Genomic DNA, 16,517 nt, shown 5'->3' with positions numbered 1-16,517 from the left:
CAAAGTTTTAGAACAGTGGATAGGGAAGACTCCTGGATGGCTAAGGACAGAGGCTGGGACAGAGGAGAAGGATAAAGATGAGGACTTTGGCCACATGCCAGGGCCACTGAAATCTGGGCTGTGTGTGTCCTGCTAGAAACAAAGACAAGCCATTTCTACACCCCTGCACCTGTGGGTATGGGAGCATTAGAAGCAAGCTACAGGGATTCAGCGTTAGAAAGCCACGAGGTACCACAAGTGTGCATACTGCCACGGTGTTTGCATTGAGGTCAGGACCAAGATGCTGAGAATGAAGTTTTGACAGGCGGCCTCTACCTTCAGGCTCCCAGCCCCTAAACTGGGCATCATTTTCTTTGCTGAGGTTTTGATCTAGTTGACAGTGAGGCCCAGTAAGGGTGCATGCAGAGGCGGCACTGGTGAACTCTGGAGATTGGTCCAGAGCCACACTGCAGCATCCTCTTCCTCTCTCATCCAGGCCTCAGCACTGTCCCTCAATTGCGTGAAATGAGGATGTGAACAGTGGAGTCCAGGGCCAGCGAGAAGGGGTGTGTGACTCTCACACTGAGTTCTGTGGGCAACCAGGCTCACCATCTGAAGTTGGGATAGAGTAGTTTGCTATAATGGAGTTGGCTGGATACCACTGACTGGGCTATCATTGTTCTCTGCCATACTTTGTACACCTACACAGTTCATAGATTGCTCTACAAAAAGTGGGGAGGGGTGGCTGAAGTGACGCCTCAGCAGTTAAGAGTACTTAACTGCTGTTCCAGAGAATCAGAGGTCAGTTCCAGCACCCACAACCACCTGGAACTCCAGTTCCAGGGCACCCATGCCTCTGGTCTCTTTGGTACCTGCATGCATGGTACATACGTATACACACACACACACACACACACACACACACACACACACACACAGACACACACACACAATTAAAAATAAAATATTTTAAACAGAAAAAGCTGAACATTTTTTTCAATATTCATTCTTACCCAATTTTCCCTGCATACAGATGCAGATGCAGGGAAGGGTATGAGGTAAGAGCGTTCATGAACCTTAAACCACTCAGAAGGTTGGGCCTTTAAATAAAAATCCCAACACCCCGTCCTCATTCTACAGTATTAGCTGGTCACCTGACCTTGAATGTGTCACTTTATTCGTTAGAATCTCAGTATTTCCATCTGTAAATGGGGATTTCAGTGCCTGCCCCCTTTCCTTATGGAGGTGGCTGGATTAAGTAATTGTTGGAATTCTCTTTAAATGAAAAAAATAAAAAAAATATAAATATGGAACCAGAGAGATGGCTCAGAGGTTAAGAGCCCTTGTTCTTTCAGAGGACCTAGGTTCAATTCCCAGCATCCACATGGTGGTTACTATTATCTTCTAATATTATATATTAGATAATATCTAATAATAACCAAGGTTATCTTCCATAACCCTACTTCCAGAGGACCCAACGGGCACTCATGAGAGACACACACATGCAGGCAAAACATTTTACACACAAAATAAAGTAAATCTAAAAATTGGTTTTAAAACATTACACATAGATAATGGGTTGTGATTACTTATGCAACCCAGTAGTGTTATTAGAAGAATCAGTTTGCTACAGACACCTACTAACAACCTAAGGTACCAAGGGACAGGGGTTGTGGGAAACTCTCAAAGTTCCCTGGAGTAGTGGGGAAACGTGCTCCAGGACACCTGAGAGCAGCAACGAGGCAGAGGGAGAGCCCAGAGAGGCAGGGTGAGGGCCAGTCAACCGGGGGTGGGGAGGACTCACTTGAAAGGGTGACCCTCATCTGTTTTCTGCACAGCTTGTAGAACAGACTTGTAGATGCGGAAGCTGATGGTGGCAGAGAGGGCAGCCAGGGCCAGGTAGGCGACGACACTCACAACGCTGAACTGGGTCAGGGAGAAGAGCAGCAGCAGGAAGCTCCCGAACACGATCCCCGTCTGCTTGATGTCCCGCCAGTACAGAAGGTCAATAGCTGCAGAAGGGAACAGACACATAGCGCTCAACTCTGGCAGGGCCCGGGCAAGCTGAGGGCTAGGCTGCTGCTGCTGGGGCTACAGGCTCCCACCTGGCACCTAGACTTCTAGAGGGCAGTGGGTAGAGATGGCAGCATCAGGGACACTGACTGATACTCCAATTTGATTTGGAAAGTCCCCAAATGCTAAGGATAGTTCACAGATTTACAGCTGTGGCTCTAGTAAGCAAGCATATCATGATGGGTGTGTCCTGTGGGCCACGCTACCCACACAGTGGCTGGGATTACGTGACCTTTGAAGCAGACTTGAAGGCACAAACAAGGACCCTCAGGAGGGCCTGTTCTCCCCTTTGATCACACTGATTATGTGGGTAACTGGACGCCCTGCTGTCAACATTTGGTCTCAACAGTGGCCTACGATGCACAGGCTAGTATACAGCTAGTTTGTGTAAGTGCTCTGTCCATGAGAACAGGCAGCAAGGAAATGGGAGTTTGGGAGGAAAGGTCAGCGTGACCTCAGCCAACACCACATGCACCTGGACAAAAGCAGTTTTCTCCCAAACTCCAGGAGAAAGTGAGGCATGTGGCTATGTAACAAACCCAGAAGTTTGGCATCCAAGGTGTTGGGGATTGCACCCAGGGCCTCTTGCACGTGAGAGAGGTATTTAACATAACCACTGAGCTATCTCTTAAACCTCTTTACATGTTTTACTACAATTATTATTATGGGACTGTGCCCACAGCCCCAGCTGACACTTGAATGAAACTCTTGGATACTCCATGTTGTGGTTTGAGTGAGAAGACCATTGTATGTTCATGTATTTGTTTCATATGTTTCCAGCTGGTGGACTCTTTGGGGAGGATGAAGAGCTGTAACCTTGTTGGAGGAAGTGTGTCACCGGGGGCAGGTTTTGAGGTTCAAAAACCCATGCCTCATTGTCTTCCTCTCTCTACCTCCTGCTTGTAGACAAAAATGTAAGCTCTCAGCTACGGCGCCAGCACCATGCCTGCCTGCTGCCATGCTCCCCACCATGATGGCCACAAGACTCTAACCCTCTGGAACCTTGACCCTCATGTCTAAACATAAAACCCATTTATGTTTCATATATGATACGCACACACAGTGTGGTCATTTTAGACAATATTTTAAAGCATTCCCATGCAGGCTACAGAGATTCATGGTGTGGAATTTGCCATTTGTGGTGGCATATCGGCATCCAGAATTGTGTGTATGTTGGAGATGATCAGTCTGTACTGAAGGAGTAGCATGCCATGCCTACTGACGATCAGAGGCTAACGAAGAGACATGGGAACAGCGTGCAGCAATGTGCAAAACCCTCCTCCCAGCAGATTTGTCTCAGGGGGTTGCAAGGCAAGAGGCTCATTGTTAGGGCCTCAAGGACTCCTAGCAGCGTGAAACTGGAGAAAACATCCTTCCTACCAATTGCCTTGCGCCATCTCTATGGCTCCTCAATGGCTTCAGCTCAAAGTTACCAGCGGACAGCCAGTGGTTTGGAAAAAAAACATGAGTCCCTTTTTCTTGCAACCCTCCTCTGATACAGGAAGTAGAGAAAGAGAAAGCTCACATGCATGAAACAAGAGTTTTTATTTCCCTTTTTAAAGAGAGGGCCAGGGCCACAGGTCCAAAAGTCACTATTGGGCTAAAGCCTTTCTGCTCTATCACCTGTCACACTGATTGACCATTTGCAATTAAGTTCTTTAGATAACATTGGTTTTTTGTGCCCAAAGTCTACACCATCATTGTCTTCATTTTTTTTTTAAATGTCAAGATGCCAGGACTGGGCACTGCATGAAAAGATTAACTCTTCCTCAGCAATGCAATTCACACGATCTGACCAAATAATTTTCCCTTTAGAAGATTGCCAAAGTATAACATTTTTGGGTGCAGAAGACCCTTAGGAAGAAATGACCTATGAGCTCCTACAGCCCTGAGAACAGGTGACAGAAGGGGACGAAGGCAAGAATTCCACATGGCTGACTCCTCTTGGCAAGCTCAGAGGCAATAAGTCCAAGTGGGCTTTGGCTGGGGTCTAGACCATCAGGCTGCAGGTCTTAGGGTGTGTGGGCCTCCAACAGCTCTCTTCATGGAGTTAGTCCCCACCGAGGAAGAGCTGAACACTAGGCTTTGTGCTGGGGATGGGGCCATAATACTACCTGAGAAGTGACAATAGGGAGAGATTTTACCATTACAAACGAGTAACTGTCACTTGTTTAAGGGCAGCACCACCTCATGGATGGGCACATGAGGATACAAACACCTTGTAAGGAAGCCTGAGTTTTCCTGGAATACTCTGAGTCCTGGGAAAGGTGGTTTACACCCAAACCTGCGACTTATAAAGGAATATGGGCCACTCTGCAAGTTATTTCCAGACCAGAGATAGGATTTGCCACTTCCACCGATTCCCTACTGAATGAGTCGCTAAATACCTTCAATACAGGTTCCTCCTAGAAAGGCTTCTATATCTCTGGTCACCTGCTCACAAAGCTGAGAGCAACTGGTACCCAGTCTGGGGCAATCTTGGAAGAATCTGTGGGCAGAGAGGCTCGCTGATTCCATGTATGGAATGCAGCCATCAGCCATCAGGTGTGCCCATCAACTTAAGCTGATGAGACATTTCCATTTAGGATATCAACAGAAGAAGTCTGGTAAAGGGTGGGCAGTGGATGCTGGGTACTTGTGTGTCACTATTATCCTTGTGGACACTAAAATGTTAAGAGAATTTTCATGTATTATTTCATTTGAGTCTTACAATAAACCCCATTAGACAGGCAGTATACGAAGCGAGGAAGCTAAAAGTTGAACGTGTTTTCTCACTGTGACAAATTAGACGCAACCCCTAAATTTGATGCTTTCTCCCAAACAAAATAGTTGCCTTTTCCCATTTTCTCTTAAATGACCTCTCAATGGATGCAAAATCAATTTTGGGCCACATGATCATATCTTAAAGTGATCTCACAACTAGCTATTTAAATGGATTGTTTTTATTTCAGTAAAATGAAGTCCTGACCAATATTCTGTTGATCACTTCCAATAAGCATGAGAATCAAATGATTGTGAAATGTTCTTTCTATATTTTTAAGGATGGGAAGGTCTAGCTGGGATGACTGCACAATCATCTGAACAAACCCCAACTCAGTGCCGGTCTATCTGTATTGCAGGAGGAGATACGAGCTGAGTCTGAGATTGTAGTAGTCTTAGAATGGATGAAGGAAGAGGTGGGGGTGCTTTGTAAACTTGGGGCACAGTCTGTTAAGGGCAAGGGGTGGATAAAGAGAAACATTATGGGGGATTAGCTAACAAGAGTGGTTACTCTATGTAGAAGGGAGGAGTTACAGATAATGAGAAAGTAGCGTATCACTGATAAAGAGAAATAATTGGGTGACACCTAGATTCTGACACAAGACCTAGAGGCAGAGCCACAGCCTGGGTCATGATGTGGGGCAGGAATCATAGAAAAGTATGACAATTATACACAAAGCTGTTTTTTTTTTTTTTTTTAAAAAAAAAAGCTTACAAGTTAAATGCTTTTTTAGGTTCCATCACTGTGACCTCCAATCAAAATGGCATTTGATATTGTATATGCAGAGCTATTCAGGGTCTGCGCATGGTAGGCAGTGGGAAACCTGATAAACATGCAGCACTGAAATCTGATAGACCGGCTAGAATATTGACACTTGAGTACATCCGGAACAGAACAAAACGGTTGAAGCCCTGGGAGTGGAGGAAATCTGTGAGAAGTGGGAGACGAAGGGACACAGCTTAGGGTGAAGCCATAGTTAGAAGTGGAGTGATAAAGAGTCCTGAGGACGGGAAGAGGTAGACACAGCAGTGTAGATTTCAGTAACTGTGAAGATGGAAGCTTCCCAGCATTCCAAGGAGAGTGCTGCAGATACACCAGAGGAAGTGAGGCCCGGGAAAGAACCACTGGGCCTGCAGACTGGAAGGTGGTGCGGTTCTGTGCACGGGGCCATGCTGGGAGGAGTGGGGTCAAGTAGGGGCTAGAAAAACGGAAGTTCAGGGAAACAAGGAAAATACCACCTATGGAGTAGTGCACTGCTCAGCCTTCAGGCTGAGAAGAAGCTGGGAGTGCAGTGAAAAATGGATGGAGAATATCAGTCCTAGCTTCTCTCCTCAAGAAAATAAGAAAGAGAGGAGAGAGACTTTTAGAAAAGAAACAGATACAGGTAGGTATGTTGAAGTAATGCAAAGGGCCTTGCAAATGAACTCAGATTCTACATGGAGAATGGTTAGTGGGTCTTCTTGAGTCTCAGGAGGTTAGAGAATGGTTGGCTGGCAGCAGGAAAGGCTGAAGCACGTCTAATGCAGTACAAATGTGACAGGCTACACATGGCTATGGAGCACTTGGATGTGGCTGATTCCAAGTGGGGCAGATGCTCTGCAAGCGTGAACGAAAATACAGGGATTTAGGCTTCGTTTTTAAAAAAGAAGGATGAGCCAGGCGGCGGTGGCGCACGCCTTTAATCCCAGCACTCGGGAGGCAGAGGCAGGCGGATCTCTGTGAGTTCGAGGCCAGACTGGTCTACAAGAGCTAGTTCCAGGGCAGGCTCCAAAGCCACAGAGAAACCCTGTCTCGAAAAAACAAAAAACAAACAAATAAAAAAGAAGGATGTAAAATATCTTGTTAATGATTTTCATATTGATGATATGTTGTAAAGCTAGTGGCTTTGGATATGTTGGGTTAAGTGAAAGGTATTATCAAAATTAATATTGCCTAGTTTTACATTTTATTGTTACTACTAGAAAACTTAAATATTTACATGCAGCTTACATGATATTTCTGTTGGGTGGTTCTGCTATACAATGAAGATTCCAAAAGGGATGAATAAAAGGATCACCAAAAGACAGAGGGGCTTTGATTAAAGTCAAGGACCCAGGTTGATTCAGAGACATGGTTCCATTTTGGGTGCTATGATCCGTGGATACTGGGCTGACCTGGGGTCGTGAACTGACACACAGCACACAGCAAGAAGAGACTCACATCCAAGGGGTCAGATATGAAAATGACAGTGCCCGGGACCCAGGCTTATAGTGGGAGACAGACAGACTGGGAGAGCGGCCATAGCCATGTGCGGTCACAGTGCAGGCAGATGGTTCAGTGCCCCTAGGATGCAGTGGGATGGGTGGGAGACAATCAAGTTGTGATTTCAGAAGCCAGCCTATGTGTTCCACATTCCAAATGCTGACTTCTCCCATTTGAATCGGATGGCAATGATGGGGATGTCTTAGTAAGCTTTATAGTGCCCACTAGGGTTTGAATATAGCTTGCTCCCCTCCGAAATTCACTTTAGAATTGAATCCCCACTGTGAAGTTCAAGAGGGTGGAAAACCTAATCCAACTAAGGGATTTGGAAGTGGAGGCATAGAGAATGGATTAGGATTAACTCGAGTAAAGTCCTCACAGTGGAGCCCCTACGATTAAGCGCTGAGAAGAGAAAGATCTGGACATGGACACACAAGTGTGATCCCTGTCTCTCGTCACCAGATGCCCTGTAGCACCTCAAGGCTCTGCCTGCAAGGAGGCCATCACTGGGTGCAGGACCTCAACCGTGGACCTGCAGAACTGTATACCAAAATCAGAGTTCCTTTACAAGTTACCTAGACTGGGCTACAGTGTTGTAACGACCCGAAGTGGAACCAGAATAGGAGGCCTTGAATAACGTTTCATTCATAACCCTACAACGGCAGCAAATGACCTCAAGTGCCTCGGGGACAGCAAAGCAGAGACAGTTCTCCTCTTTTAATATTCCTGCAGAAAAACCGTGAAGTTAAACAGTAGCGCACTGAGTGTGCTCAGGAGGACAGGTACCTCACTGCATCACGTTGACAATTCCAACAATTGAGGCTACTTTGCTGAAAAGCCTGGGGGACAACACATTGGATTTAAAAGGACGCATAAGCGGGTCCTATCAGTTTGATAAATGGGCGAGGCTTGATGATCTCAGCTTAGTTCTCAAGCCGCAGGTATGAGTGCACAGCTGCCTGGAACTAAAAACTAATGCAGTCAAAGATGAACTAAGGGATCTGAAGAATCTCAGGATCGAACACCAAACCAGTGTGCCAGTCTCCTCCAGCATCTCACTAAAACCAGAAAAGGCAATGAGAATAGTGATCTATGTTAGAACCACTGAAATGTAAACTCTATGCCAATTTTCTAGAAAGAAAGCCCTTCACTGTGATCCAACGCTTTTGGTTTGGAAACTCTTAGATGCATTCCGTTATATGACCCAATAGTTGCTGTGGTATTTAGAAAGCTTATTAAAAATGTATAAGTGGAAGACAGTAGTACAGCGATCCATATTTTATTTATAAAACAAAATGTGGCACACATAAATATAAAATGGCAATAAATTAAACAATTGTCTGCATCATCGATCCATCTGTCTTTCATTTTTGTTTTTCTGAGGCAAGGTCTCTTGAGCCAAGGCTGATCATAAACTCACTATGTAGGCTAGGCTGGTCTTGAACTCATCATATAGGCTAGGCTGGTCTTGAACTCATCATGTAGGTTAGGCTGGTCTTGAACTCATCATGTAGGCTAGGCTGGTCTTGAACTCATGATGTAGGCTAGGCTGGTCTTGAACTCATTATGTAGGCTAGGCTGGTCTTGAACTCATTATGTAGGCTAGGCTGGTCTTGAACTCATCATGTAGGCTAGGCTGGTCTTGAACTCATCATGTAGGCTAGGCTGGTCTTGAACTCATCATGTAGGCTAGACTGGTCTTGAACTTACTGTGTAGGCTAGGCTGGTCTTGCATACCTGTACCTTCTACCGTTGCCTCCCAAAGCTGGGATTAAAGGCAAGCACTATCATACTTAGCTACCACCTTAGTCCAGAAAAGATTACAGACACTATTGTATCACAAGTTCATGCTACATTAAATAAGACCAAGTGGGAAAATGTAAGAAAAAAAGTCCTGTTGGTAGAAACATCACCATTTCAAACAGAAAATCACTGACAAATAATAGTATATTGATGGTTACAAACTTTTCAGCCCACCTTCAGTGCTTTGATGGCAGTGACCTGCTACCTCATGAGAACTCATAGAAGGCTACACGAGCTCAAATTCTCTCCAATCTAGTGTCCAAAGAGATGATAGGAAAACCAGTTTCTGATTGATTTTCACGAGGCCCACAAGGTATCACCACTGAACGCTGACATGAAGACATCGAAATGACTTGCTCTGCTTAATCTCCATTCTACACTAGACAGCAAGCGCAGTGGGATACTTTAACACTCAAGCTCCGAGACCTTCAGAGACGATGCCTTTTAGTGGAATAAACCCTGAATTTCATTTACTAAGATAGAGTCTCCCACACAGTGGGACTTCAAATGGCAGCCCAGTAGTCCTGAGCCCAACTGAGAAGCTGCTGGCAGAATTACCGATGCCATTTCCCAAGTCCTTCCTTCATATCGCCCCAACACAGCCAATCTGGCTGTCAGGAGAAGTGCCAGCACCTTTTCTAGCTGTTTCAGTAACCCTGTGGATGTTTGAAAACGGAAGGTGCGAGAAGCCCAGCATTTCCTAGACACAGTAACAGGGTCCAGCATTTAATCCACTCTCTAAATGAGCTTTGGAGGAACAAAGGAAAACAAAGGATTTGATTGTCAAAGCCACAGCAATGGCTGAAACCTCTCTTCATGGATGAAGATGGCTGCTTCTCGTGTTGGAGAAGCACTGGAGGCTTAGGCAAGCCTCGCCTTTCCCCCTGAGCTGGTGGAGTGATTCCGGTTCCTATCTTCAAGCTCTGATCAGCAGTGCTGAGAGCATCCCTGATCCCTCCTTCCTGTGAAGCAACCTTGGTGACAACTAGGTCCAGGGTCACCAGCATAAGGCCTGTCCAGAAAGTGAAGCCCAGCAGGACACACATTTAAGACAAATCACTTTCTTCTAAACTTTGAGTTAAGTCATGGCTTCATGGGCAAGAGTCTCCCCACAAACTGTGATGCAAGAAAAATGGCCGCATGAAGGGATAGATGGCGGCTGCGGCCTTAGGAGTTCACTCTGGGACGTAAGCACTCAGCGTCTTCATGTACTTCTCGTCCAGCTTTTTTACTAGATCAAAATATAAAACTGTTCATCTGGCATTTTGGTCATCAACCATAATTAGCCACAAGGTCCTAAGTAAGTTCTACATGAGCTTAAAATCCATTGTGGCAGTGGCACTGGAAAGAACGGCGGAGGCAGACACTTGGTGTTTCTGTTCTGATTTCTAGAGTGTATTCTTGATGTATTTTGACCAAAATACAACAGCAAAGAAATATGTCTTGAACTAAAAAGATGTATGAAGAGGAATGATTTCTCATCATATCTGGTCCCCTTTGTTAAATTACTGTGCTTTTGCAAATGTTACCTATCACTAGATCTGAGGTTTGCCAGACTGCAGTATGAACAGATGAAGGGCAGAGGTAAAATACGATCCCATTTGGCACCTGGCTGTTGTGGCCTGGGGAGCACTGCAATGCATTTTACAGTTAAACCTTCTCATATTTCTATTTTTCACTTGTTCAAAATTCACACCCGGGGGGATGATGAACTTGTGAGTGACAACCGAATTCTTTCCCCTGTTCCATTTGGTAGCATACAGAAATGAGGAAGAATTTAAAAATTTTATTCAATGAAGCAATAAAACAGCTTTGTTCTGAGTTAATGTGGATATACAGCTCAAACATATGTTAGGAAAACAGATCTCTGTTTTCCAATTGTAATTTTCCAAAATTTACAATTTTCTTATCTGAAATAAATTCTATAAATTTAGAACACAATTGTAATTAAGTTATAAAACCATATAAAATATAATATATAATATAAGTTGTCACCTAGTCAGATAATATCAGATATTATCGCTTTGGGCTGGCCTAGAATTCCTTCTGGAGCCCTGGATAACCTCAAAGTCATGCAAATTCTCCTGCCTCATCTTCTGAGTGCTAGGATTATAGGTATAAGCCACCATGTTGGGCCCAAAATATGCATTTTACAGAATCATTAACATCAAGATTTTAGCTTTTAAAATGTGAGCTTAATTATAAGGAAGCCATATTTTTCCAAATGGCTGCAGTAGTTTCAAAAGAACAGGAAGAGCAGTGATATGCAAGGAGTGCACAGGTGTGCGCTAGAGGCCAGGGGGGGGGGATGGGAATATTGGCGTGTGCGTGCACGTGCCTGTGTGCGTGCACATGTGCGTGTATTCTCCTTTCTTAACAGGGATATGATATTCGGAAAACCACACACTTAAGACCAAAATTAATTTTTTCCTGCTGGGTTCAGTGGATTTTAAAATTTAATGATATTCTAAACTAATTTAAAGCATTGCTCCATATTTATGCTCCAGAATGTGTTAGCTCGTCCAAAGACGCAGATGAACCGAAAGCGGATTATCATTTCGAACACAACGTAGGTAGAGTGAGACGGTCTAGCAGAGGACAAGGGAGGGGAAGAGAGAGGAGGAGAGACCTAGAAATGAAGAAGGGCAGCTAGCTGCGGTGACGATTTCACCCACACGCTCTATTATGTATACTCCTCACAGTGCTTCAAACATAGAACAGAGCTGCAGTTTTTAATGAAATAAGTATTAACTCATGAAAATCTAGGAACTAGAACAAATTCGAAGATGTGGATATTGATCAGCATCTTTGCCAATTCTTCTTATTCATTTAAAAATGTTTATTTTTAAAAATAGATATTGTTGGGTCTGGAGAGATGGTTCAAGCAGTTAAGAGCACTGAGTGCTTTTCCAGAGGACCCAGGTTCAATTTCCAGTGCCCACACAGCAGCTCACAGCTGTCTGTAACTCCAGTTCCAGGGGATCTGATTCCTGAATACAGATATACTTGCAGGCAAAACACCAATGTATATAAAATAAAAATAAACAAATTATTTAAGATGGAAATTGTGGGAAGTGCAGCTTTCTAGATCAAACTGAAATGCATAATTAAAATGATTCTAACTCAGTAATATTTATCATGGCATTATTTCTAATTTTATGATTAGCTCATGTGGTAGAGATATATGTCTCTAGTTTCTAGTTCTTTCAGTCCTATGTCAGGTTCTTATGTTAAATCATTTTAAATTGTTTTTGAGCTGGGTATGGTGGTGCATACCTTTAATCCCAGCACTTGGGAGTCAGAAGCATGAGAATGTCTGTGAGTTCAAGGCCAGCCTCATCTATGTAGTGAGTTTCAGGACAGCCAGAGTTACACAGAGAAACCCTGTCTTAAAAAACAAAACAAACCAAAAAATTATTTTTGAGATCTTCACATCTCATTTTATAAAAACTCCTTTTCCTTGCATGCCCAGCCTTTAGCTTCATTTTTATGACATGCATACCTGTAAGTATATACAGAGGCAGACAGGACTTATTAGACAATACCCAGCAACTATGCACACTGATCAACTCCGAATGGTAGAAATTGGGATGATTTGTGTCTCTTACTGAACTTTCCTTTGTAAAAATTCATAGTGTGCATGTATCACTGATAGATAAGCAGAAAAAAAGTAATTTCTACCTCAGACTCTGAAATATAGACCCTTATAAAGTTTCTCTTGACAGTGATGGAGACACCGTGAAAATGAAAACATCCCCCCCATCAGTGGCTCTGACTGCCTGGACAGAACGCATTTGAAATGTTACCTGTGTACGGGGAGGTTTCCTTTACCAAGCAAAGTCCCAGCTCCCCAGCCAAGCAGAAGTCCCACAGGATCTCATTAACATCCGTATTGGGGAGGAGTTTGCTATATCATGTTATTCTGTGATAACTGGCATATTCTAATAATGAGCCTAAATAAAATGCTGGCTTTGGTAGAAGGCAAGACTGGTCTACATTTGTGCAAACATGTCACTGTCTCTACCAAACTCCTTTATTTACTCACCTATGTTTGTAGGCAGAGGTGGGTGCACACACATGCACAGGTGAGCATGCTTGTGTGTACTTGTGTGGAGGTTGAAGGTCAACCTCTGGTCTCACTCCTCAGAGCCATGCCTCTCATTTTCTGAAACAAGGGCTTTCATTGGGAAGGGAGGCTCAAGGAGTAGGTTAGACTGGCTGGCCACTAACCTCCAGGGACCTGCCTGTCTCCACCTCCCAGTACCAGGACTACAAGCTGACGCTGTGCTTTTTAACATAAATTCTGGGGATCTGTTCAGGACCTCATGCTTACACAGCAGGTACTCGATCGATTGGAATATTCCTCCAGCCCTCAAATGCAATAAAAAAAACCCTGACCATTTCTTTCAGTTACTGTGACTAAAACACATATGTTTGCCATGTGTTATGCTTGGGTCTTTAATAAGTATTTTGGCTAGTATCATTCAGATCAGAAAATTGTGAAGAAGTTCCATAGAACATTGAAGGCTACCGCAGAATTTCCAAACTACTTCATTTTGAAAGAATAAATAAAAGCTTATCAAAATTTTGCATTCTGGTGCAGTCATAATGCAATAAAGTAGGAGTTGAGCCTCAGCATCAAGCACATAGCAGCTGTGCCAAACCACCACACTGCTATGGATGCTGCCCATGGAATTTGTTGAGCACAGGGGAATCCATAAAAAGGTGGTGGGGGTCTTTAGAGCACAAACCGATCCTATGGGTGGATGCTGCTCATTATTCTTTGTCTCTCTGGCATGGGATCATTGGATTTAAGTGGTGTGGTTGAATACCAATATAGGGCAAATTACTAATCCTCTCATCCTTAGACTCTGAATTCCCTGCCCTATACAATGAGAGGGATGTCATGGGAACTTGGGACCAAGCACATCACCGGAGTTTAGGACAGCTACTGACAAGTTGCTAACATTTAGAAGAATTTAGAATGACCAATCAGTGATGGCGGTGACCAGGACAACGATAGCATAAGTGGGACATCTTCATTACTACTAGACTTTGCTTTTTCTATAAAGAAGAACCTATATGAAAACATCTCAGAGAGGTCGATGGGAGTTCATGTTCTGTCACTCTGCATTAGTAAGGGAGGCGGTGAGTGCTGGGAGAGGAAGAGCCCCGGGTGTCACACTGGAAGTCACCTTTGACTATGAAATTTACCACCTCTCACAAGATCTTGGGCAAGCCTCACTTCTCTTCTTTGGGTCTCCCACCATCCAAGAATCAACTGGGAATTTGAAAGAAGATACTCGGCAAAATATCAACTTGCAAATATAAGAGCTATTCACCATCGTTCAGATAGCTCATCTTGAGAAATCACGGAGGAAAGCACCATCAACCTCGGAGGCAGATGGCAGAACAGTGGGATGCAGGGCACGGGTTGTCACTAGCTGTGCACCTGGCAGAAGCAACAGCCATCGCCTGCTAAATGAAAATGTGAGACAAACGTCCACGCAGAGGACTTGAGAGGGCTGAAAAGGACCATTAAAAAGGCCTCTGAAAAATTAAGATGGTTGTAAATGATAAAATTAGGTCCAAGCCGGGCAGTGGTGGCGCACGCCTTTAATCCCAGCACTCGGGAGGCAGAGGCAGGCGGATCTCTGTGAGTTCGAGGCCAGCCTGGTCTACAAGAGCTAGTTCCAGGCCAGGCTCTAAAAAAGCTGCAGAGAAACCCTGTCTCGAAAAACCAAAAAAAGAAAAAAAAATAGGTCCATTAGCTGAACCTATATCCTGCAACACTTAGAGGTTTTGTTTTGCATTTTGAGACAGGGTCTCATAGGCTGGCCTAACTCACTGTGTGAGCAAGGCATCCTTGAACCTCTGATTATCCAGCTCTGGGATTACAGGTGTTCACCACTAAGCCACATTCAGTCTCTCTTAGCCCCCCTCCCTCCCTCCCCCCTCCCTCCCTCCCTCCCTCCCTCCCTCCCTCCCTCCCTCCCTCTCTCTCTCTCTCTCTCTCTCTCTCTCTCTCTCTCTCTAGTTTAGGTTCTTTTGTTTGTGATACAGCGTTGCTCTACAGTCCCAGATAGCTTTGTACTAGTTTTCCATCTCAGTATCTTCAGTGCTGGTAGTATAGGCACGAACTGCCATTAATTGTTGTCTTTGGCTGAAATCACATACGATACACACACACACACACACCGATCCAACCCATGCACTTCAGTTCTATGATACATTTCCATGAAATACACTGATGTAATTTGTAGCTAAAAAATTTAACTGCGGAGGCAGCCTAAAGTTCATGTATTTCCTCTCTAGGGAAAGCAGCTCTATACTTCCAGAGGACATTTTCAGCAGTGTTCTACCGACTTCTAACCGCACTGGAGCTGCTCCTAGGACACACCCATGCCGTCTGTGTGCTGGGCCTCTGCCGGCCTAAGAGCTGGGCACACTAAGAGTTACTATACATTAGCGGCTTCCCCCCTGTATACATATTATAGTCATTCAATGAGTGTTTTTTTTTTTTATCATGATGCTCATCTCTAGGGGTGGAGCCCACATCCTTTGTGCTTCTTAAAGCATTGCAGGTGATTCTAAGCTGCACCCTGGGATTAGAACAATTTGCTTTAAACGGTAAGGGAACTGAAGCGGGTCTGTATTTCGAATCTACTCCAGCCTCAGTTTATGAAGCAAGGTCTCACAGGGAGGAGAAGCCAACAAAGCAGTAATTCATTCTTACCTCGGCCCTGTGGTGTCACTGAACTACCTAGTGGGCTATTAGTCAATTTTCAAGATAACGGCTTTGTTCTGTTTGAGAAAAAGAAATCAATGACTCTAATGACAATCAAAGGTCACCGGGTGTACAGGCTCTTCGGCAATCCTGAATTAATCTTCTCAAGTAGCTGTGTGATTGGGGAGGGACACAATTCAGTGGGCACATGATTGCGTTTCATGCTAATTCCTGATCATAAAAATATCTACTTTAAAGTCTGAAATAAACCAATGCAAAACCCTTGGCCCTGGGAGGCTATAATGTTCAGTAGCTACATAAATAAAACACAAAACCTGCCATCTTTCCATATCTACTCTGCTAAGAGTAGAAGATACCCAGAATCAAAGCCTAACCACAGGTCCTCTTGTCCATCCACACTTGCTGTGAAGATACAGCTGTAGAGCGTGAGCATCCAACTGATGGAGCTCAGCACATGGACCCAGAAGAAACGCGACAAAGCATTTTCATAGCCACCTTCTCTGTTCAACGTATGCCATTTCATGTAGCTGTCACCGTTTTCTAAAATTGTACCCCCTTGGCTGGACATTAAATTTATGGCCCACCTATTTGCTTTTGACAATCATATTTCTAATAGGCCCACAGGACTCGAAGCAGATGACTGTATTTCTTGCCATTGCCACCCAAACCAACAAACAAGAACCAAAGCCAGAGTGCTTTTAATTCTGAGATTTGTGTTTTTGTTGTTCCTTAAAAAAATAAAAGGAAATTCACGCATTAAAGATGAAAAGAACACTCCCCTGTCCCCCCCTCCCCCCACGATGTATTATAAGGAGAAGATATTAGGTTAAGAGGTAAAAAGAGCTACCACTCCGAGTGTTCTTGGTCCCCGAGGATGCTGCAAACCCCTGCAGGTTCCACCGAATGCACCTT

The 16,517-nt window shown here is 44.3% G+C and overlaps 1 protein-coding gene across 3 annotated transcripts in view; it reads right to left on the bottom strand.

Annotated features, from left to right (window-relative positions):
* Positions 1–16,517, bottom strand: part of Rtn1 (reticulon 1) — a 208,261-nt gene that overhangs the window by 11,021 nt on the left and 180,723 nt on the right. For all 3 annotated transcript variants that reach the window (XM_038337286.1, XM_038337287.1, XM_038337288.1), the window contains one exon: positions 1,784–1,991. In XM_038337286.1, the coding sequence (XP_038193214.1) occupies positions 1,784–1,991 (208 nt within the window). The remainder of the gene's footprint in view (positions 1–1,783; positions 1,992–16,517) is intronic.

The sequence above is a fragment of the Arvicola amphibius genome, chromosome 7 (genome assembly GCF_903992535.2).
Source record: "Arvicola amphibius chromosome 7, mArvAmp1.2, whole genome shotgun sequence".
Classification (NCBI taxonomy): domain Eukaryota; kingdom Metazoa; phylum Chordata; class Mammalia; order Rodentia; family Cricetidae; genus Arvicola; species Arvicola amphibius.
Note: the sequence above shows the minus strand (reverse complement) of the source record. Positions and strands in the feature narration are given on the sequence as shown.